The sequence below is a fragment of the Notolabrus celidotus genome, chromosome 12 (assembly GCF_009762535.1).
Source record: "Notolabrus celidotus isolate fNotCel1 chromosome 12, fNotCel1.pri, whole genome shotgun sequence".
Taxonomy (NCBI): Eukaryota; Metazoa; Chordata; class Actinopteri; order Labriformes; family Labridae; genus Notolabrus; species Notolabrus celidotus.
This window is the reverse complement of record NC_048283.1, coordinates 14956445-14980956: the sequence shown is the minus strand read 5'-3', so window position 1 is coordinate 14980956 and position 24512 is coordinate 14956445. Positions and strand designations below refer to the sequence as shown.

Sequence of the window (24512 nt, the reverse complement as noted above, 5' to 3'; positions counted from 1 at the left end):
CGCTAGTTGCCACCCAACATTTGACAGAAGAAGAAGACGGCATTGAACAGCCAATCATGTGACAGAGTGAGAGGTAGGCGGGGCTTAAAGACGTTAGGAGCAGAATGTAAACACAGCTGAGACGAGGGACAGCGAGTCTGTGCGACTCTGCTTCAACTATTAACTTAATACACTTCATTAAATAAACTTTCAGGATGTGGCTAAAGGAAGAGCACAGAGACAACTTCATTTGCATTTGCATCCATTTCTAACACGTTTAATGTCCACCGCGACGGAGCACCGAACGACCGTGATGCATTCACTGTACTGTGGGAAACAATATCACTCTGCCTGTAACCCTATGAATCTTAAAGGGGAGAGCTCAACTTAAAACAATACTCTATAAACTGACACATTGTACACAATTTGATATATATTTGTTGTAAATGTAAATCAAATTATGGAAATAACCTCAATCTGAGAAAATAAGAATCTACAAACTAAAACTTCACAAAAATCTGATTTTACACAAAAGACCTGCTTCCTGTTAACACCATCAGAAATGATGGATTCAAGAAATTTATCAGAAAACTAAATCCAGATACAAACTAACAAACTGTCTGGTTTTTTTAACTTTCACTCAGGACCATAAATCTGAGTTTAAATTTAAATGAAATAATGATTTGTTATTCACATCATGATAATTATCAATATTGACTGATATGAAATATTTTATCGTAATAACGTAATTTTCCATATGCCCAGCCCTAGCTGTAACATTGATATTGGTAGACAAGTCTGCTTGTAGCAGTTTTTCAGAGTTAGAAAGCCCTGACTGTGTATAAGAGCCCAGTTTCACCCAGAACTGTTTTTGACCGCTCTTAATTCCTCCCTACATCTGCCTCCAAATTCATGATCAGCAAAAAGTAAAAACAAAAGTGGCTCCTGAGGTCTTTACTGCAAAAACAAACAAAGGACAAAACCCATACGAATGACTGATGTCATGCAGAGTCACAGTGAGAAGCAGTCTGAAACATAATAATCAGGATAACATAATTCCTTTGAGTTAAACAGAAATTAAAAATCTGCTTTTATTCCATGTTTTGCTTTTACAAAAGAAAATACTTCAGTGACGAGGTCTGTTTGAACCAGTATGATGGGGGCGATTAACAGAAAGTATTAAAAAAAGTAAAAAATATTTTTCCTAAACTCCACTTTGAAAAAGGAAGTCTGATTTTATCAGGATTGTCTTATATTAGAGTAAATACAGTCATTTCTCAAAGTGACTTTACAGCTAAACAGGTTCTAACTCTCTCTCTCTTGTCTCGTCCAGGCGTGCACCGTTGCCGCTGTCAATGCGTGGACGCAGAGCGCTGGTTGACGACCTCTCGTATGAGAACTCTGACTCAGAGGAGCCCCCCGCCTCCCCGACCCCCTCCTCTGGACTCCCTGGGACCCCAACTCCCTCCTCTGAACACAGCCTGGACCCTCCACCGCCCTACAGCGTCAACAACACCGAGTGATGCAAGCATAGCCTCATTTACACACACACACACACACACACACACACACACACACACATAATGGCCTCTCACAGCCTTGACTTCTCAGGGGTGAATGAGTGACACACACACACACACACACACACACACACACACACACACACATACACACACACACACACACACACACACACACACACAGAACAAACATACACTACTTTATGAAATCATTTAGGATGCATACATCAGGCGCTTTAACCTCAGTGACAAACAGATAAAATGTAAAAATTAGATTTTACTAAAGAGGAAACTGGAATTGATTTTGGTTTTGTAACAAACTGTGACATAAAATCAAAACACTAGACTGGAAATTTCTACGTCTCTGGAATGAACTTCTGAGAAACTTAACTACATCTCCCAGAATTCAAATGGGAAAGTGAATTGTTTTCAACTAATTTCACGATGCTGTACAGTTATTAGAATGCAGAAAACATTATGATGGTGACATCTTTTACACTAGGAGGTATTTCAGAATCAAGCCATGTCTGAACTCTTTGATAAGAGTTAAACACTAACAAAACCTGATTTTAAAAAAGGTTGAAAATATTTCTAAAAAGGTGTTTAGACAATCTGTATACATGTAACAAATTGTGATTAACAAGAAAAGTCTAACACACCAACATTTATGTCAGTTTTTAACGAAGCATAGATGAGACAGTTTGACTAAGATCAGAATCAGAGAGATAAAACAGTGATGACAGCCAATGGGAAGATAATCAGACATACTGGGGGGACTTAGCAATAGAGAAAGAGCAACTAGTAATGGATATTTAATGAAACTTTTTATTGAAGATGGACTACACTAAGTTCGATGACATTTTGGTCTCATTTTGTGTCCAGTTATAGAGACACAAACACCCGGTCATAAAAAGCAGCCTGGACGCATTAAGCTGCATTAAAGCTGTATTAAGTGATAAATCCTTTTACTGTAGATTAGAAGCAGTTTGTCGTTAGGTACCGCAGAAGGTAGTATTAGATAGTTTCTTGAACTAAAGTCTTAACATATTGCTTCATAAATTTGTATAATTTATATCCAATGTGAACTTAAGTTATTAATCACAGGTTCTGTTCTGTGTGAAGCCTGTTAGTCAGATTATTTTGGCCTGAACTGGGTCGCATCACGGCTCAGACGTGTTTCAGTCAGTGTCACAGCATCAGATCTCAGAGGGGAAGTTGCAAAGATTGGTGGTTGTAAAAGAAGTACAGATTTATGGATTCTCTCCCACAGCTGCATAACTAGACATTAACTGTGGAGGGTGAACTTTATAGATTCATCTGTTCATCCAAATCAGGACAATTTGTGACACCAGATCCTCTTTTTCTGTCTGAGACGCATCAAATGCATCACATTTGATTTCCACAAGCATCTTGTACATTGTAATTTTTACTGAGTAACTTTGTAAATTATTGATCATCAAAGCTTTTTTCTTTTAACCAAATGGTGGGCGTATGGATGAGAAAAAGGGACTTAAATTAGTAGTAAATGTAGAGTAGCAGTAGAATAAATAGACAACAGAAGTAGAGGCTTGTGAGTCTCTGCTTGCTGTTAATGTAGAAAAGGTAGAATAACTGAGCATGAGACTCAAAGCATTTTTAGATACTAGTAGAGTTAGGTTTAAAAATGAAAATTGAGGCACTGAGGAATGAATTTTTATGAAGCAAACAGCAAGTAGAACAAGAGTAGTTTTTTTTTTACCCTAGCTGTCAGCCCTAAAAGACGTGTGTGTGCGTGGAGTCAACCACACACAGCTTGATTACCCTGCTGTCAAAAAGATAATGTTGAATTAAACCTGTTCTGTCCTTCAGTGGAATATCTTCATTTGAACGATTTTGTTTCATTAATTGTTTGATATAATGTTTTGTTTTGTTTGTTTTTTTGTTTTTTTATTTTTTTACGACCTTCTTCAGCACCTGTTTGCCTGTCAAAGCTTTAAGGCTGTCCAGGAACTTCATGTGATGTACAAATGGCAATGTTTTTAAAAGGACAGTTTAACAGTTTGGGAAATGCTAAAAGATTGAAATCTGAACCAAAGTAGGCTGTCTGTTAGCTTAGCTTAGCATAAAGCCTGAAAGTAGGTAAAAAGCTAGCATGTGACAGAATCTGCCTTCAAGTAACTCAACATCACTCATTTACTCTTTCATGTTTAGAAATATAACATGGCACTATTATGCCAGACTATTTCCTGGAATGACTTAAGATAGACACATGAAATAATCCGTCACATAGCTGCCTATGGAACCTAAACTTCATATATTTAGGCTTTTTTTTTTTTAAATACACATGAAACAAACAAGGTGATATGACTACATCTTGTTCCAGTCTATATTCTAAGCTAATTAAGGTTAAGGTCCTGGCTCTAACTTTTCGTGAAGTATATTTTTCCAAGCATCAGACTGTTCAGCAATAGTAAGGGTATTTCCCAAATCCTCAAACTGTCCTTCTAAATGAAAAGAATGTCACTGGTGCATTAACTTTTAATTGGAACTAAAGAAAGATAAAGATTGTGTGAAAGGAAATCAAATATCCTGTTTCTGTAATCGCTCTGAATGTGTTCTTTTTATTTTGGTTATATATATTCATTACAAATGGCGAGGATAAAATGATTGTGTTGGTGTTAACCGTTTATTACACATCAAACCGTTTCAGTGATTTCTGGTGAACAGGGTTGTTATGACTGCTCCTTCTTCTTCCTTCTGTTTTTACATTGAATGAAATGCAAAGCTCACATCTAATCTGATCAAAGATTAATAATCAGACAGACTGTATGTTTCATGTGTATCCATATTTTCAGACGTTTAAGCTTTGTTTTTGCCATATCACTTCACCGTGATTACCAATGAGTGTCGGGTGAAGAGAGATCAAGCCCGTCGGGTCGAGAAAAAGTTCTGACGACATATATTTAACGCCCTGATGAAGGGCTTTATTTTTTATTTTCTGAATGTACAATTCTTTTATCTTAGCAATATGCAAAGGATTTTGTTTGAAGCTTTGTTTTTTAAGATGTCGTGTAAACGCTGCACTTTACACATTACAAGTAGAGATAAACACAGCTGGTAACGTCCACTCTGGAGGGTTGTGATTTATCTCAAAGAGGCCGACAGCATTAAGCCAAATGAGCTAACATCACGTGTCCTGACTCAGAAGTTCACATTAATGTTATCTCAAAATGTCGTATCAACGTCTGAACGTGGCGGCTGTGTCCACGTCTTTAGAGACCAAAATCTGAGGACATGTGGATTGAAACTGCTGAAGCGAGAACGGATGAGTTCTGTTCATGTGTAGCAAGAGACGAGGCCGGTGCTTCTCTGAGGTGTTATTTTTCTCTCTGCGTTTGTTTATGGCTACTGTGGAACTTGAAACATTTTGGAAAAATGTGTTTTATTGTTTTAGCCTTTTTTTGTTGATGATGCTGTTATTATAAAACATCTGACTGGGGTTAACTTTAATACATGTTGTTGGTTTGGATCTTTGTGTGTCTGAGTGTTTTTTGAGAGCTCACACTGAACTTTCACACACACACACACACACACACACACACACACACAACATCAGGAGAGAAAACAAGTCTTTATTGTAGAACACTTTAGCACAATTATAATGTACCTGTACTTAAATATTAGATTTTGCAAGTGAGAACTTATATCTTGAAATAACACAAGTTACCTTAAAGATGTTATTTAACCCTCCTGTTATGTTGCAGGTCAAATTGACCCATTTTAAAGTTCAAAAATCTAAAAGAAATTTTTAACATATCTTTTTCAGTATGAAACTTCTTCTGCTTGGCCTAATAGATTAAATCAACATATAGAATTCAAATGGCTCATTTCACATATTTGCATCCCCCCACATCTTTATATTACATAGATACTGTTTGTGTGTCAATTTGACCCAGCAGTCAAAGTGGGGGGCATTCAAAGGTTCCTTCCATTTTACGCAATATACAGTATGTCTTCCAAACCAGCTAAATGCAGCATTTGACAGGAGAGGTGTCATGTTCATTTATCAATATCACTTCATAAAACAAAGAAAATTCAAAATGTAAAATACAATAAACAAAAAAATCTGTCATGTAAAACTATTGTATTCATATTTAGGTCTTTCCAATGTACATTAAAAATGTTTTAACATTAATTTGAATGAAAAACGAGTGAGTTATCCTCATTGAACCATGATCTGTGATAATTAAAGAACACCATTCACTAAATATTGATTTAAATGGTTAGTAGTATTTGCCTTAACCTCAACCAGTTACGCTTGTAAAATGTCATCAATGCATACAGATTTTTACTCTTGTATCATATCCAGAGCAGCTTTTTTTGCACTTTTAAATTACTGTATTGCTGTAAGATCTTAATACTAACTCCATCTCAACACACAGTATGACAATATTCCTCAGTATTTATGCAACTTTATTTATGTTTGTTTATTAGTATCATAAATACGTCACCACTTAAACATACATTTAACATTTTGGCAACAGTAGCAGCACTGCAACTACAACACAGAATATTCACACACACTCAGTAACATCAAATGTAACATATACTTTCCGTACATGCAAGGTTTTTTGTGAGGAGGAAAAATGTGCTGAATCTGTGTAAGTACTGCCAGACAAATGTGTTCAACCATAAAATTAAGTTTGTTTAAGAGGGTGGAAATCTCTCTAGAGCATCCTGAAAAAAAGGCTGGGAGTCTGAAACACTGGGAATAGCTTGGCCCATTAAAAGAGGTTTGGGTACAAAGTTAAATGAGAAAAAATGAAGTCAATAGGATGAATAAAATATAATTTTTACTGCCAAAATACATTTAAAAAAACAACCTTAATGTAAAGAAAGATAAAGGTGTTTACAATATGTCATTAGAGTTGCTAATCCTGTTTTATTGTATTTTAAAGTACTTACAAACTAGCCTGCCCACAAGGTCTACTTCATGCCTCCTCTCTTAAGTGGACATGGTGGTAGTGCTTTCACTCAAGCTAGCTGTCTGCTGGTCAGTAACACTAGTGCTAGCCTCTTGTCCTAACAACCAGATCCTGGTCCTGGCTCATGGTTGTTTTTGGAGTTGACTGAAAAAAGTTTGTCAAAACATTAGTTGGAGTCCCTGGCCAGTCTCTATTCTTGTCTTTTCTTTTCTGACTTCCTGGTTTTTGTGCACGTCATGGTCTGGCTATACTTCGTCCAACATAACAGTCAAGTTCAATGAGCCTGCCCACGATGTCAACATATAGAGAAGAGGTGTACATTTTACTGAAGCAACAATAAAGGAAATGTGTATTTTGTTGTTTTGACCCTCCTGTTATGTTGCGATGCAAACTGACCCTTCTAAAGTCTGTTTTAGGAGATACATGCCTTCCAAACCAGCTAAATGCAGCATACAAATTTTGGCAGCATGTGACAGAAGAGGTGTCATTTTAATTTATCAACATCACTTCATAAGAATAAAAAAAAAAAAAGTTAAAAAATAAATAAAATAAACAAAAACTAAGTCATGTAAAACTATTGTATTCATATTTAGGGCTTTCCAATGTACATTTAAAAAAAGTTTTAATATGAATTTTAATGAAAAACGAGTGAGTTATCCTCAATGAACCATGATCTGTGAGAATTAAAGAACACCAATGCACTAAATCTTGATTTAAATGGTTAGTAATGGAGTTAAAATTAGATTTAAAAACATGTGTATTGGGATTTTTGGGGGTTCTGACACTTTCAGATAATTGAATATTCCCCGGGTGAAACTGACCCAGGAACATTATTGCTGTCCCTAAGAAATGAACATAACGGGAGGGTTAATAGGTAATTGTTAGTATTTAAGTTGAAAATAAAATGTAGCTATCATACTTAAATTGTGGATGGAAAATGTTTTTGCTACAATCAATACATACTAACATCAAAATCAGGAGCAGAGATCAGATAAGATAGACCTTCTGATTTGGACACACAATGTATCTTGTGTTCAATAGAGTACAAAACAGCATTGTGAATATATACAGTGCACAAACAGACTACCACTATAAAAACAAATGCACAATGATCATAAATGCAGTAAATGCATCATTAAAAGTACTTTACACCAGTGTGTTCACCCGTCTGAACCTCTCTAAAAATGTTTATACTTTAAAAATGGTTCATTCTCGTTCTTCTTTGAAATGAGGTGAAAGAGATGGATCAAACACGCTCACCTTCACACCAAACATCAACAGCAGAATCAATCCATGCATCATTTTTGAAAGTAGACACAATTTACCGGCAGTCAGGTGACTCCCTGTCCTTTAAGATATCAGTGAACAGCCAGTCTCCCTCCTGTGGTGGTGTTGGTATTGGACGGTGCTCAGGGTCGTGAAGTGGCACAGAAAATGATTGAGCAACACCCTCAAACGGTGTAAGGTTTTGCTTGTGTTCACAATTTATCAGCATACAGGAACTCTCTTGATTAGGATGCTGGTATGTCTGCAGCTGCGAGGGGTTGAGGCAGCTGATCGATGTAGAGAGAAGGTTATGCGTAATGTAAGTATCATGGGAGGGTTTACAATTGTTAAACTGTGTCTCTTTGTTTTGTCCTTTGTAGTTTATACTCAATCCTTGATTTCCACAGCAAATATACCCATATTCACATCTATAATCACCCGTCTCAGTGTGCAAATCCTCCACCTCGGATCTGTCACTGCAGATTTTTGTGCAACTATCTGACTGATCTGAAAATCCCACATCCACTCTGCCTTCCTTCCCATCATCACCTTGGCAAGCACAGATACTTTCAAGATAAGCCTCCACATCCATGCAGCCTCCTAAATCCTTACTGCCAACACTGAAAAGATCTATAAAGTCTGTCCAATGATTCTCAGAAATGTCCTCAGAGTTTTTCTGGGTCAGCACGTCTTTGAACATTTGCATTGAGAAGTCACAAGAGTCGAGAGACAACGGGGAGAGCTGTGGAGAAAAGGATGAAGAGATGTCCATATTTTGGCCAAATGTGAAGAAACTGGTATCCTGATGAGCTGTTGGCGAGACCTCTTGGGGGAAGTGGGCTGACCCCGGCTGATTCAATAGTTCTGACCTGTGGTAACCGTCTGTACCGCTTTGAGAGGCCGTAGGTGTGAAATCCCCCAGTTTGTGGTTGTGACTTTCTTTTCTCTGCCTCCCTTTGCTCTGGTTGTTCTTTCTAGCGTTGCACACGGTGTGCTGTGATTTGGGGTGTCGTTTCCAGAGATGTCCCACTTCTGGCTGTTTCTTCTCTCTGTTCTCAGATTCATGTGATCCAACAGGCACAGCACTCCTGAACTTATTCATGTCATCTGCTCCTGTGTGATGACTGCATTTGTCGTGATCTTGGAGGTAAGTATCATCAGAGGGGAAACCTGACCGGTCAGGAGTCTCTGTCTTTTGTGATGGCAGAGACAACATGTTTTTCTCCTTCTCATTATCATTTAAAGCTGATGCCAGTCTGTGATTTGCTGCTTCTATGTCTGCAAACTTTCTGTGGGAAGAGACAAACGAGACGACAGGCAACATTTACCATCAGTAGCTCTTGGAATGCCTGAAAACAGTAGATGCCTCAGTACCCCACATAGCAAAATTGGTCTGGCCCGGTTCTGGCCCACAATACACTTAGACTCGGCCAGCATACTGCAAAGAATGATGTCCCTTAAGTGGCCCAGATATTGTTTGCTAGAGACGGAACCTGGCCAGCTGCAGACACGCTGATGGTCCTGTGCTGGCCCAGATCTAGATCACCAGAGGTGGCCCACACATGTCTGCAGCTGGCCTGGTGCTGGCCCATGTGTGGGCCACCTCTGGTGAACTAGATCTGGGCCAGCACAGGGCCACCAGTTTTTCTGCACCTGGCCGGATGCCGTCTTTGGCAAACTATATCTGGGCCACTTAAGGGCCGTCATTCTTTGCGGTATGTTGGCCGAGTCTAAGTGTATTGTGTGGACCAGAACCGGGCGAGACCAATTTTGCTATGTGGGACATAGCTTTTGTCTTTTGAATTTTTAACCTCTAAAATCTTGCACAAAATGCTAGCCAGCCTACTTACCAAGAGTTGGATGAAAAGAAAAAACCCTTCCCTAAGCCTGTATTACTACATACAGCTAATGTGAGCAGCTGGCAGGTCTAGCTTGGCTCAAAGACTGCAACAGGTGAATCTAGGTAGCTTGAATCCGCTCAACATTACAAAATCTGCTGTTGTTTGTTAACTCGTTTTGAGAGGCTGTTTCTAAGATGGGTGCAGCTGCTCGATGGTGAAGTTTTTTGATGGACACAGGACAAAGTAATAGTTTGAGAATTGTGCTACTGCTAATGAAAAAGACAGATATAATAAAACAGAAAAGAAAGGAAAATTAGAATATGTTAAAAATAAAATTAAAATTTGCATTTAAAGTGAGTTAAAATGAGCTAAGATAGGAGGCAGTGGCAAATAAAAAAGTCTTAGTCTTTAATTTAAAAGAGGTGAGAGTTGGAGCGGACCTACAGCTTTCAGGGAGTGTGTTCCAGATATGTGGTGCATAATGACTAAAAGCTGCTTCACCATGTTTCGTTCTGACTCTAGGGACTGAAAGCAGACCAGTACCTGATGACCTCAGAGGTCCAGATGGTTCATACAGTAGCAGCAGATCAGCAAAGTATTTTGGGCCTAAACCATTCAGTGCTTGATAAACCATCAGCAGGATTTTAAAGTCTATTCTCTGACAGACAGGAAGCCAGTGTAGAGATCTAAGAACTGGAGTGATGTGGTCTACTTTCTTGGTCCTTGTTAGGACTCGAGCAGCAGCATTCTTTATGAGCTGCAGGCGTCTGATGGACTTTTTAGGGAGTCCTGTAAAGACCCCGTTACAGTAGTCTAGTCTGCTAAAGATTAATGCATGGATGAGTTTTTCTGCATCCTGCTGAGACATGAGTCCTTTAATCCTTGATATCTTCTTAAGGTCTGACTCTAAGACTACACCAGTAGCATGCTGCTTTTCCAAATAGTATTATAAATAAATATGTTTTAATGCAAGTGGTATTGGAGGGAAACTATATGTTGGCCAATATTTAATTCTGGGTCATGGATAAAGTATTGGGAAGGTAAAAGTTTTTATGAAACATCTTTTAATTGTCAGTAACAGAGTTTTTGTTTTCCTCCAATCATTTGATGACCACCTCCATTTTTTTCTCCAAGATATTACTAGCTTAGACTGTTACACTTCTTAATACATCTGAAATCTATATTTTCCTGATACTCCAACCCACCTCTGAATCATGTTGTGCAGGAAGCGGCGGTGGTTGACCTGCCGTTTGGATGGTCGGTTCTTTCTGGGTTTCTGCAGAGTCCTCATCATGTGACCTGCTGCTGAAGTCACAAAGGTGTAGAGGTCACGACCCCAGGGGACCCCTCGCTCCAACCCAGGCTCCAGAGTCAAAGAGATGGATGGACGCATGACTGGAGGAAGAAGGATGGAGTCAAGAGATGTGTTTAGAGAAAACAGGTAGTGAGACAAAAGAGGTCCAAAAGAAGTCACTGTTGACTCAGTCAGTGAGCGAAACTGAGATAAAACTTTTCTGATTATAAAATGTCAGGATCATTTTAAGGTATTAGTTCTTTAACCCTCCTGTTATTTCTCAGATTGACCCATTTCATAGTAAAAAAATAATAATAAATTGTTAAAAGTATTTTTTCGGTATGAAACTTCTCCTGCTTGGCTTAATTAGCATAATCTACATATACAATAAAAATAGTTCCTTTCACATATTTGAAACCCCCTCCCCTGCATGTTTATATTACATAGATAATGTTCGTGGGTCAATTTGACCCTGCAGTCAAAGTGGAGGCTAAAAGGAGCCAGAACTGTCAAATACTAATTGTTTCTTTGCAACTGTGTGACATATTTCACCCCAATCACGAACACACACATGAAAAACGAGCGAGTTATCCTCATTGAACCATTATCTGTGAGAATTAAAGAACACCAATGTGCTAAATATTGATTTAAGATAAGATAAGCGATACATTTCCCCGTTGCGGGACAAATAAAGGATTATCCTAAGTTTTACAGCAGCAAAGTAGATAGTGCAAAACCTTAAATTGTTAGTAATGGAGTTAATAATGAGATTTTAAAAAATTGTATTGGGATTTTTTGGGTTCTGACACTTTTGAATCCTTAAGTATGCCCTGGGTCAAGTTGACCCAGGATCATTATTGCTGTTCCTGAGAAACGAACATAACAGGAGGGTTAAGAGATGTTTATCTCAGTTATAATTGTAATTCATTTTTTAATAATTGATAATATACATCATTCCGTTGAAAATTAAACATACTTAAAAATATTAGTTTTGATTGAGAAATGGCTATTGTCAATATCTTTGTTTAAGTACTGTTCCTTATACTTGTATTTACTTTACTCTTTTTTTTAAATTGTGTTCATTAACATAGTTTGAGGATAAGCTCCTTGAGGGAACCATCCATGTTTTCAATGGTTTCTCTGCTGACTCAAAAACATGAAAAAACCACCACAAGTATCAAGAAGCATTAAAATAAGTAAATGCACTATAGCAAAACAATTTGATTAGATAACATCAACAAGGACAGCCACATTAGGGTGCCACAAAACTAATAATTGAATTGGTCCCATTGAGACTGGATACGACCGTCAATATCAAACCAATAGTTCTCTGCATCTCTGTAACACATTTTATCTGCACAGAAATAAAGATCATCATGTCACACTACTAAATCTATTTTAAATCTTAAATGAGATAAACACAACAACAAATGTAAAAAACACTTTCAAGCTTCAAAAAGTAAAGAAAGATTTGTGTCATAAGAAGTAATCCTTCCCAGTGTTGTTTCATGAGGAAATATCGACTTTTTTTCTGTGAAGATAAAATCAATATAGAAAAAAAAGCTTTGCAGGGCTTATAAAATCATTTGTATCATTGCAATTAAATCTAAACATGACGGTACAGCTAATGTTTTACTATGAGATAATTACAAAACAGAAAAAGGAGCAATTTCAGCAAAACAATGTGAGACTCTTGAAAATTAAACTGCTACTAACACTTAACATGTGCTTTTATTCAGAATTATGAAAGCCAGTTTTTACTTAGATTATTTTAACATTGTGCTGTTTTAACATTTCTGAAAGCATCTAAGTATTTCATTACTGTTACAGCAGAGAGATGATCATTTAGACGCATCCAGTAAGTGTTTATGTCTAGTGTCATGGAGTTCAGCTCAATAGAAAAATAAAGCATGAAACATATTTACCTTATTCCTCCTCAGGCTGCTGTCTTCCCCTCTCCCTACAAACTGCTCTGAAGACTCAGACTGACAGAGGCGGGCTGCTTCAGAGAGAGAGAGGTGAGGTGTAGTTCTTTGTTTATGTACGTCAGGGTGTGTATTGTATATCTGTGTGCAGCAAATTAAGTCAAGTGATTTAAGAGCTCAATGCAAATGCTCAAATTTCCCCCGTCGTTTTCTTTAGCTGTTTGAATGGAAGCCAACTTCACAAATTGATAGAGGAAGAGGAAGTGGGACACGATGAGAGGTTCTGAAAAGAAAGAGGCAATTATCTGAGAAGTCAACCGCTGGTGGAGGTGTTTGCACGCGTGTCCATTGTGTGCCACACTAAAGGAAGCTTGTTAAATACTGAGTGACACAAACGCACCATTTGAGGCAGTTAACAAGCCCTTAAATGATTAGCTTAAACTCTGGCCCTCATTAACACATTCTCAGAGGGAAGAGATAACATGGTTGCTAGTGGCTTTAATTGACCTTTACAGTTCAATAGCATATCTTCCACTGAACAGGATTTAACATATCTATGGCAGCAGGTGAGTGACTACAGATCGTTTCACAAAGATGAGAAACAAAAAAAAGATATCAAACAATTTGTATGTTCAATCAAGTAACCCTACAAGATTTTAGTTAAATGATAACTATATCAGGTTATTCATACCTTCTTCTATCTTCAACATTTTATTAGGTTTCTTTAAAATATGTCCTTAAACTATAAATGGACAGACCAGCTTTTCCATCCAACACATTTCCGGAACAATAATGAATCAGTTGTACTAATCTTAAGACAGCTCTACATCCATTCAAACCTTCTTTTTCTAAACGCATAATTTCATTTCATTTGCATGAGAACTTGGATGAAGAGTAGTACGTTTGACAGCCCCCCCAAAAAGGTAACCAACATATTTTTCAGGTACAGTATTTGTCTCCGACCACCCACCACAATGCTGATGTATAGCAACACTCTTAACAATCACACCATCTTTACTACATTGAAACATTTATATACAGAACCTGTGCACTTGGTTGGACTCTCTATTAAATATTTCAACTTTTTTGAGTCATGGTCATGATTTATATTGGACCTCAGGAAATGTCTTATTATGTCACCATTGAAGCCAACTACCAGCCAACTTTTGTTTAAGTTGAAATTAAAAGACTTCCCTTTTGCTCCATGCTCTCATGAAGGCCAGTCATCAGCATGCTTGGTGACACGGCCATAATATATCAATGACATTGGAATTAGACAAGTCTGTCCCAAATAGACTGTATAAAATATGGACATAGGATTCATGACGTCACCCATCTGTTTCTGAAGCGCTGTTTTGAGGCCAATCGTCGACGGGAGCCATATTGCTGCTGTCGAGTGATTGTGACGTAAAGAGGCGGAGTTTGAGCCTCCTAGCCAACAGCTACAGTGTTCCCGCAGTCAGCTGTGCCTCTCATTGGAAGACTCGTAATCTAAATATCTTCGAAGTTGCCGCGTTAGAAAAAAATCCCCCCCCCATACAGTGTGTGCTGATCGAGAAATGAGCTATCCAGACTACACTCGTCTTTTGTACCAGGCTGTAAACATGTTTATTTCTGCTGTAAAGACTAAGAGCATCTTTTTTGAATTGGTGTGTATGTGGTCTCCAGGAACTTCCGGAGCCAGCCTCAAGCAGATCCCCGATGAACTGCAGTTTTTAGCACTTCAGCATTGGACTCATATTTTTAGACCAGAGGTTGCCGCTTGGTCTGTCTTTAAGATCTGGGCGTGTCCTCAGTCTCTTTGGTATTCAACATTTGTATCTTTCTTGTTTTGTGTTTCTCTTTTAGAATCAGGATCAATGGTTATATTTCAGGGTGCTCTCTTTGGTATTTAATGTATCAATAAAAGATATGGATGAAAAATATATCTATTATTTTAACATAAAAAGGAGTCGTGCAGTGTTTAAATAAATAAGGGAACTCAATTTGCAAACATTGACAGCCTAAACTCACTTAAAACAAAATATACGTGCATCTTAAGGAATTTTACTCAAGCAGGGGAGCATTTTTGCAGGAGTGTCATCTATTTATAGCCACCACATGGCTTCTGAGCAGAGAGCTGCACAGTTTACTTCCTACTTTGGTCTCAACTTTAACACTTCAGGAAGTGAGAAAATATGCAGTAAGTAACTTCAACTGTTCTGCACAGACATTACGAACATTAGCAAAAATGTATAAAGAGGTAGAATAATTGATCACACTGCCATAAAACGGTGTGCATTGGACTCATCTACAATGCTAACAGGGCTAAAGCTACTCAATGCTACATTTTAGGAAGTGAAAAACACAGCACGTGTATGTTTCTTCATTCTGCTGCAGCTTATTGCTTTGTTTCATTCCTAACATGTGCTGTTTTCTCAGATTCCTCTCCAGCAGGCTGATAAAGGTCTTATCACACATTCTCTGAAACAGAGGCAGAACTTTGACCTGCTGAGAAGGAAAACCTCCCTCACTCAGGCGTGCTGTGTTTCCCAGGTGTTAGATTCTTCTCACGACCTCCTCCTCTTTGTCAAACAGGACCAATGAGCAAAGAGACAAAGTTATTGCGTGCTCTGCAACTTTAACGGACAGGGTGAGAAGAGCTGGACTGAAAGGTAGGTTTCACGTCTTCTTGGAGAAAATGCTAAGTCTGCAGTTTTCATTTTGAAGTGCCATTTTAGGACAGCAGTGAATGATTTTCTCATTTTCATGTTTTTAATGTTTTTTAGTTTTAATAAAATCATTATTTAGCTACATGTCTTTGATGCTCTGTTTAAGTTGGACAAAAGTTTACAAGCCTTTATCTCTTTAAAGTGTCACATATTCAGTCACATTCAGCATTTTTACTGCAAAAGAGCTTAAATCCTCCATCTGATCAGGTTTGTCACCATGAACCGGGCCTGGGCTGCGTTCAAAGCTCACCCATACATCAGTAACGTCCTGGGATATACAACACTATTTGCCTCTGCTGACATCATACAGCAGAGTGTGCTGGGAGGCAAACATGAGGCAGAAACCACAGCACAGAAGTCAACAAAAATCAACTGGTCTCAGACGGCCCGAGTGGCGACTGTCGGCTTCTGTTTCCATGCTAACTTCAACTACCACTGGCTCAGAGGGCTGGAGAGGATGCTGCCAGGAGGAGGAGTAAAAGCAGTGATGGGGAAAGTTGTGGTGGATCAGCTGATTGCAGCTCCTCTCACCATCAGTGCCTTTTATATTGGTAAGAGTGATACAGAACACTTGTTGTGCTTATGTCGGTAACTATTTATTCCAATGTTTGGGTCTCATCTTCCAGTTGAATGATGCCAAAGTCTGTTGAGCTGCTCTTAGTTTCTGTTGAAGATCTAACCTGTATAATATGTATGTTGTATATATGAGCAATGTTGAAAAAAAACTTCAATATCCCCAAATACAGTATATATAAGACTCTGAGACCAGCTATTTATTGAAAATGATTCATTGTTTATGAGTATGATTTATTTTTTTTACACAGACTGACTTCACATTTTTGCACAAACATAATTATTTTAAAGAAGTTGGGTGATTTCTCATTAAATATGTATGTATGATTTTTAAACATGTTGGATTTACAGGGCAGCTCTCTTTTTCAGGTTTGAGTTTACTCGAAAAAAAAGATGACCCACTTGAAGACTGGAGACAGAAATTTTGGACTTCTTACAAGGTACCGTAATGTTAAAGGTTGCCCTTATTAGATTATCATTTATTTAAATAATATGCCAACAAAAAATATCTCTCTATTTGTCTGTTTATCTATAATCAGTCATTTGTTTCTCCCTTTAGGCTGGAGTGGTGTTTTGGTCAACAATGCAGGTAACATATTCATGTATTATTGGATATTTTCAGTAACTATATGTCTTCACTCACAGCCTCACAGACATGTACATACACATGTAGTATAACATAACTGTTTTTTTATGTCTTCCTCCATCATCAGGCTGTGAACTTTGCCCTGGTCCCACCTGTGGCTCGGACAACATTTCTTGGAGGCATTGCTCTGGCTTTCACCATCTTCCTGTGTCACCTCAGACAGCAGCCTGACCATAAGCTCAAATAAACCACAGATCCACAGTGATGCATGTTTCTCTGAGGAAAGACTTCTTTAGTGAGAAATTTTTGAAAAGAAACATCATGAAGCTCAGTCAAAGGGCAGAACTGACTGTATTTATTGAGGAAACAAGTAAAGGGCTTCAAAACAAAAATGAAAATATGTTTGAGTTTAACCTAACTGCTACATATTGATGAATTATTTATTTTTCATTGAGCAAAGGGAAGAACAGAGCTGCGATTTTCTTTTATGAACTGCTATTAACTGATTCTCTGCGTCATATTATGGAATATATTTATTGGCAATGCTAATGTTTTTTTTTATCAAATGAATGTAAATAAGCAGTATTTTGATTTGATGTTGTTCTTTTGAATATTGTTTCAATAATCTGACCGTACAATCATGTAAATTATTATTATTAATAATAAATTTATCCATAAACTATATTTTATAATAGCCTATATTTAGCCCCATATCTAAAACCTGCAAGAAGAAACATTATTTGATTTCAACTTCACTTTAAGTTTTCTTTTGTTTTTAAAATGCAATTCATTTAAATATTCTGTTTCATAATTTATTGCAAAAAAGGAGAGATCATGAGAAACATGAGATCTCCCCAAAGATCTAATAAGAAAGATCATACAGACAGACAGACAGACAGACTAAAAAGAGGAAAAAATACAGCCAGCCACTATCAATGAACAAAGAGTTGCTGTTTAAATTACCACAGAACGAGCCACAAACAGGCTTCAGCCCTGTAGCTGCAGTAAGGCTTGATTGGGCCCAACAAAAGTTTCAAAAACCCTCAAATTGCAAGAAATGATCTACATGTTTTTTAATTTGACTGGCGACCTGATAATGTGTGCAAGATTAAATGCCAATCACTGCAATTACATCATGCCACTGTCTGCAAAGTTCAGTGCTAGCCTTTTAGGGGGACTGATAAAACTGAGACATTTGTAGAGTATAAAATTAATTTTGTAATTCTATAGTTATAACATAAGAGCCCCCCACAGAGAAAATTAAATTAAAAGTCTTAATTAGCCATGCAATCTGTAGTCGAACAGGAATTTCCCCTGCGCCTTCCCCCCTCACCATCCTCAACAGCACTGTGGCCACTGTGGAGTCTCTCAGGTTCCTGGGCACTATCATCTCCCAGGACCTGAAGTGGGAGACCCACATAGACTCTGTGGTGAAAAAGACCCAGCAGAGACTGTACTTCCTCTGCCAGCTGAAGAAGTTCAACCTGCCACAGGAGCTGCTGAAACATTTCTACTCTGCAGTCATAGAGTCTGTCCTTAGCTCTTCCCTCACTGTCTGGTTCGGTTCTGCTACCAAATCAGACATGAGGAGACTGCAACGGACAGTCAGGACTGCAAAGAGGATCATCGACGCCCCCCCCCCCCCCCCCCGCCGTCCCTCCAGTACCTGTACTCCTCCAGGATGAGGAAAAGGGCAGGGAAAATCCTCACATACCCCTCTCACCTGGGCCTCCACCTCTTTAGAACTCTGAGCACCAGAGCAGCTTCTTCCCTCAGGCAGTATCCCTCATGAGCAATCAAGAGTAAACCACATAAGACTCCTCTGACAGATCACATACATGTGCAACCCTTTGATTTCCGGTGCAATACCAGTGATTGGGATTGTACTGTTGTTTTGTTTTTTTGGATTTGGATTGACTTGTGTTCCTTGCTTGTATTGATTTTAACAGTTGTACAGTGTCTTTTAAAAGCACTATATAAATAAAATGTATTATTAACATTATTATTAATACCTCAATAACCATGTGCAATATTGTAATTTACACATCTTATTATTATATTCATCTACTACATGTGTACTCTGGCTTAGGCTAATTTAACTTATTTCATATACCTATACCTTTCTTTGTACAGATAGTATTTTCATTTGAATTTAAAACTTTTGGATTTCTGTTTAGGTTTATATATTTATTGTCCTTACTGTCTTGTTGTTAAGTACCAGTGTTCCATTCACCATATCAACTTCCTTGCGTGTGCGAGCTCACTTGGCAATAAAGCTTTCTTGAATCTTGAATCTCTTGAATCTTGAATTGTTGTTGCCTGCGCCGTGTTCACCACTAGAGGCACCATCCTAAATCGTTATCTGCTCGTTTTGACTCTACCTTGCCGGAAGTGCGCTTGCTCTGTAGCCAATCAAAACCCCGAGATCGCAGCGCACTGTTTATCGCGAGACCTCAGCTCTTCCTTTTCCCTTTTCGCTCTGAGCCCAAGATGGTAGGTGCCGCTTATAGCATTTTAATGTTTGATAGTTGGACCATCCGCGATCATCCTCTGAATTTGAGAGTCATATACTATCGATGACGTCATCAAATGGTTGTTAACACTATATACGTTACGAATCTGTCATAATTTCGTGTGAATTGATAATGTAAATGCAACTAGCTAACCCTACTCCGCTGTGCCGATCCAGTGCTGTCCAGACGTAGCTTCACATCCTAAGATTGATCATGAAGGAAGCTTTGAATATGGCTTAGAATTCGGAATACTGCATATAATCATAATTTATCTTTTCCATAAGTTTGAATGTGTCAATGTCTAGAAAAACTATGCAGCACTCACAATATTGTGCCGCTGAGCTGTGTTGCCCATGAGAGCAGCTAGCTGTAGTGTCAACGTGTGAACCGGCCCATGCTAACATTACCTGCTAGGTGCTCCTAACTCTAAATATTAAAGGAGTAAACCATCAGTGATATACTATTCTTACTATATTTACACTGTGGTCAACTTGTTTCGGCATTGGTCCGTGTGGGTGAACAACTAAACATAGGCAATAAAGCCTTCATGTAGTTATTGTTAGTGTTTTACATGTACCATAACATTTTAATGTAATGTGTAGGATATTCAATGTATTAACTCTTTTTAATGTGATTTCTTTCCAGGGAGTTGACATCAGGCACAACAAGGACCGTAAGGTTCACAGGAAAGAACCTAAGAGCCAGGATATCTACCTGAGGCTCCTGGTTAAGGTAAATTACTGTCACTGCAACACCAATAGTAAAGAAAAAAAAGTTATCCACTTTGGTGTTTCTCTTGTAAATCATTCATTTTAAACAGTTCTGTTTTGTCTCATTTTAACCATGCTGCTGGGCTCTCACAGTTGTACAGGTTCCTGGCCCGTCGCTCTAATGCTCCATTCAACAAGGTGGTCCTGAGGAGGCTCTTCATGAGCAGGACCAACAGGCCCCCCATCTCTGTCTCTCGTCTGGTCAGTTTCTATTATCTCTTCCTTCTGTCCAATCTTAACAAGCCTTACATGTACTAATGTACAGGATATTTTCATATTTTGGGCCAGTTGTTTTCAGATGTAGGTGCTTTTGAGCCATGAATGCGTTTTTGAGAAATATATTTATGGGTCAATGTGAAAACTGATAATGACAATTCTAAGTTGATTTGGCTATTTCAGTGAATGGACACATTTCACAATCTGGGTCAGTGTTAGGAGTTGATGTGAGCTGTCAATGTCATGCAGAGATTCATTGTCAGTCTTTAGATTTACATTGTATCTACTCATAATAGGGCCAAGAGCAATATTCAGAGGAAGACTTACATTATCTCTTGAAATGGGTATAAATTGGACTACGTGCATGCTCTAAAATGAAGTATTTTCCTCACCTGCCAATGTGGCTGTTCAGTGAAATGTAGTTGGCTTTTTGTTTGCCGCTGAATTATTTGCAGAACATGAAACAAAATACATGTCGTAATCTTCATCCCATGATAATTAACTTGAGTATTGCACTTGTAAGAGTGGTGATCTTATAAGTATAACCAGTCTTTATTGGTTGTAGCTGTAGTGAAATGTTTACATGCTACAGCAATACTAAATCTGCATTCTGCAAATGTATAATCAATATTGTCTTTGAATATGCTTTGGGGTAAAGGATTTGTTTTCCAAATATAAGACAAGATATTTTATTTGGATAGAGACCTAAAGAAATTACACTAAATTATCTTCTGTACAAAACTGATCACTTATGCTCAAGCGTAAAATTCAAACAATAGTTTCTGTCAAACTGCTGCCGCATGCTCTGTCCATGTCATGCTGCCATGATGTAAAACTTTTACACTTGTGATTATGTCACTCCCATTTGGCTGACTATATAGATTTATCACCAGAGAATCCTGCCTTTTTATCTGATATTTGAATAGAAATGGTCCAGTGAGTTATTTCATTTTAATTTGATGCTCAGACCATGATCACATGGTATTGAGCTGCAGAACATCAATTATAAATATAATGATGGCACACTGCATGTTTGAAGTACAGCAGATCTTACTTAAACAAAGGAAGGACGTTCTTCAGAAAAGCCCCTAATTTACAGATATGTTTTGGCTTATCTGATTTCAAAAGTAGAATTAATTTAAACACAGAGGGATGTTGGAAATAATACCTGGGTGTGAACCTCTCTCTATTATTCAGAATGCTTGTGTTCCTAAATTCAAACAAAATGTGCAGTTGGGTATCAGTAATTTGAAATCGGGAAAGAAAGGGGATCACTCCATCCTTCCATGAAATCAATATTACTAGATATACTGAATTTCACAATGTGGTTTGGTCTAGTTAGATTTTAGATTCAACCTGGGTCAGTGATTATTCCTATTTGTTTTGGTATTGTAAACAAATGAATCAGTCATGTTAAAGATGTGTTGGTTCCTCAGACATGTAAATTGTTCATACTGTGATTTCTGACTATGCCTCAATTTCAATCAGATTCGTAAGATGAAGTCACCTGGCCGAGAGAACAGAACTGCTGTTGTTGTGGGAACTGTCACTGACGATGTCAGAATTCAGGATATCCCCAAGCTCAAGGTAACTCCTCCTTTTTAAGGATGGCCAAGTTCGTCTGTTAGCATTTTTTCCATTTTCACTCATCTATTGTTGTTGGCAGTCTCAGAGATGGTCCTAACATCCTGTTGTCCCACAGATCTGTGCTCTGAAGGTCACTGATGGTGCCCGCCGCAGGATCCTGAAAGCAGGCGGTCAGGTGATGACCTTTGACCAGCTAGCTTTGGCTTCTCCCAAAGGACAGGGCACAGTTCTGCTGTCAGGTAAATACAACTGTGGATGTATAATCATATCATTAGTGAAATGATGCGGTTTGAGTAGATGGCAATCATTGCATTGCTGGTTCCTGACACCTATGCCATCAAACACCCTCTACATCAAGCTTACTAAAAATGTAGCACTTAAGTGTAGTCATCTGAGCTTCACAATATAGATGAACAGAAATACTGCCCCTGTCAAATATTTATAATTGTGTTTGCAAAGGTTCTGAAAGCGATTTTTCTTGACCTTGCTTGTAATTCCACGTTTGTGTGTTTTATAGCTTTGAGGAGGCGTGACACGTTTCTGGAGTTCATGTTTCTTGGTGCTAAGAAACAATTAGAAATGCAGCTTAAATCATGGTGGTGGGGATGTCTTCTGTATTTTTCCTGATTGTTGGCAATCATTTTCTTTATCAGCATTCTTCTTAACAGACAAGGGGTCAAATCAAACCCATGTTTTTCTGTGCAGTGCTTTATGTAATTGAAAACTTGATGCTTTACAAAATACCAAACTGCCATCATCAAAAGGTTGAGTGATTTTTGAGGAAATGCTCTTTTGTGTTTTTTTTGTATTGATCATTACAAGAGCAGGCCCATTCTGACTTTTGTCTGACCCTTGATTTCAGACTACTTTGTCAACAATCAAAACGTGTTTTCTTAGCGATAAAGAAACCTTAACATACTCGCCTGTAACAACAAACAAGGGCATGTCTGTCAATGTACAGTTTCTATTAAGGCTGTTCAGTCTGCTCATCCCAATGTTTTTTATGATGAAGCCAGAAATAAAAAAGTGTGCTGGAATGCAAGTATCAGCTCATCAATGTAAAGGAAAGCTAAAGGGTTATGTAGAGAATCATGATGGCAAAGATTTATCTTGTGGAAATAAAATGTAATATTTAGTCTTTCATTTGAACTGTTGTACGGTGATACATAACTAAATGATATGCTTAGTAGTACAAAAACACACATTTAAGGTAATGTAAAAAGACAACAGTCTGCTTTAGAATCTGTTTTTTAATTTAATGTAGTACAACAAGATGTGCATATTGTTTGACATTTGATACATTATAACAAAATGTGTGAATGGCAATATATGTATTTTTTCGGATGGTAAAGTCTATAGAGATGCCATATATCTTGATGAGCAGTTTTTTTAAATTTGGGACATCTATTTGTGTTTCAGGACCCCGCAAAGGCAGACAGGTGTACAGACACTTTGGAAAGGCCCCTGGAACTCCTCACAGCCACACCAAGTATGTGTATAATAAATATGTTCATACAGATGTCAGATACAGCAGCATGAAGACCTTTTGCGTGCAACACATCTTTAAGAATGTCATTTGGAGATTTCGCCCCAAAAGAGTTCTTCTATTTCAAATTCAGAAATAAGGAAACAACTTTTTCTGTCATATGCTCTCCGTCTAGTCTTTGTCTCTTTCTTTTTGTCAGAAGCTCAACTTTGTTATTAAAATTGACCCCTAACCATGGTTTGAGGTCCCTGATCTCGGTACGCAATGATGCAGTGCTGCTAATAATGTAGCTGGCTGCGTAAGGTCAGAATTGGCTTAAACTGTAGGTACATGGAAATCCTGTGACGGTGTAATGTAGTTATAAATGCATTTTATAGATGAGTCTGTTACACTGGGATTTTCAAATTATTGTGCTCTAATTTGTGTGTTATTCTAATTTAAGTATTAATTGAGTTATTTAGACTTTTAAGGGATTTGTATACATTTTCACAGCTAATATTTTGAGCCATCTGAATGGAATTCATCAATCTTGAATATGTAATTTTAATAGTGCTTTTTACTGTTACATGTCAGTCTCTTATGTGCAAGGCCTTTGGTGTTTGGCTTCATCCATTTGCATATTTACTTGTGCACTGTTTTGCTGGAGAGTAAATATTTAAACGACTCTACAGCTGCACCCCATTCTATTTGTGATGAAATGTTATTATGCAAGATGACACAACACTAGAAATGATTTCCAGCGAAGGCAGGTTGGAAATAAAGTACTAAACACTTAGGTCAGAGAGTAAATAGTAGAGTTTGATTAATTACCTGATTTCATAAGGGTTAGTACAAGGTTGGCTTAGCTATAATAAGGCTTAACTTGAATACAACCCAATGGATAAAGTTTTATGGAATGAATGTTGAGTTTGTGGTGCCATCAAAGTAATACTCTTTTTTTCCCTCCTTCTTTTTAGGCCTTACATCCGCTCCAAGGGCAGGAAGTTCGAGAGGGCTCGTGGTCGCAGAGCCAGCCGTGGCTACAAGAACTAGTCTGTCTTTGTTTTTGATGCAATCTGATAATAAAAGATTGGCTGTACAATTTGAGTTGTCTCTGTGTTGTTTTGGACTGCTTACACACTTGTCAAATATACAAGTCACTGACAATATTAGTCAGTGTATCATCCAGAGAGGGGAAATGTTTTTTGACGTCACACCAGAGGAATTAAAGTATATTTACAACTTAGACTTCCTACAATCTTGTTTTTCCATTTATAGTCTGGACTGGAGGGCTGTTGGTGA

General features: G+C 37.9%; 3 protein-coding genes and 1 long non-coding RNA gene across 5 annotated transcripts in view; 3 read left to right on the top strand and 1 right to left on the bottom strand.

The window, feature by feature from the left end:
- myh14 (myosin, heavy chain 14, non-muscle) overlaps positions 1–5007 on the top strand; it is a 39869-nt gene extending 34862 nt beyond the window's left edge. The window contains exon 46 of the mRNA XM_034698623.1: positions 1313–5007. Within this exon, the coding sequence (XP_034554514.1) occupies positions 1313–1502 (190 nt within the window). The 3' untranslated portion in view covers positions 1503–5007. The remainder of the gene's footprint in view (positions 1–1312) is intronic.
- A 3806-nt stretch (positions 5008–8813) lies between these two features.
- LOC117822996 lies at positions 8814–12900 on the bottom strand. Its single transcript, XR_004633294.1, has 3 exons — positions 12790–12900; positions 10776–10965; positions 8814–9018 (listed from the first exon to the last, which is right to left on the bottom strand). It is a non-coding gene; the product is annotated as an uncharacterized LOC117822996 (long non-coding RNA).
- Positions 12901–14850: 1950 nt separating this feature from the next.
- si:ch211-120k19.1 (uncharacterized protein LOC563199 homolog) lies at positions 14851–16924 on the top strand. 2 transcript variants are annotated; one of them, XM_034698006.1, is made up of 6 exons: positions 14851–14971; positions 15367–15443; positions 15708–16051; positions 16443–16513; positions 16633–16662; positions 16787–16924. In XM_034698006.1, exons 3-6 carry the CDS (start codon positions 15718–15720, stop codon positions 16904–16906), a joined length of 555 nt encoding a protein of 184 aa, XP_034553897.1. In that variant the 5' UTR covers positions 14851–14971; positions 15367–15443; positions 15708–15717; the 3' UTR covers positions 16907–16924. The 2 variants fall into 2 exon arrangements, with proteins under 2 accessions (XP_034553897.1, XP_034553896.1); XM_034698005.1 differs by having other exon boundaries at positions 14872–14971; positions 15211–15443.
- Positions 16925–19214: 2290 nt separating this feature from the next.
- rpl18 (ribosomal protein L18) lies at positions 19215–24317 on the top strand. The gene is made up of 7 exons (XM_034696980.1): positions 19215–19251; positions 19818–19904; positions 20036–20143; positions 21647–21745; positions 21861–21984; positions 23165–23234; positions 24188–24317. The coding sequence occupies exons 1-7, from the start codon at positions 19249–19251 to the stop codon at positions 24261–24263; spliced, it is 567 nt and encodes a 188-aa protein (XP_034552871.1). The 5' UTR covers positions 19215–19248; the 3' UTR covers positions 24264–24317.
- Positions 24318–24512: the final 195 nt, after the last annotated feature.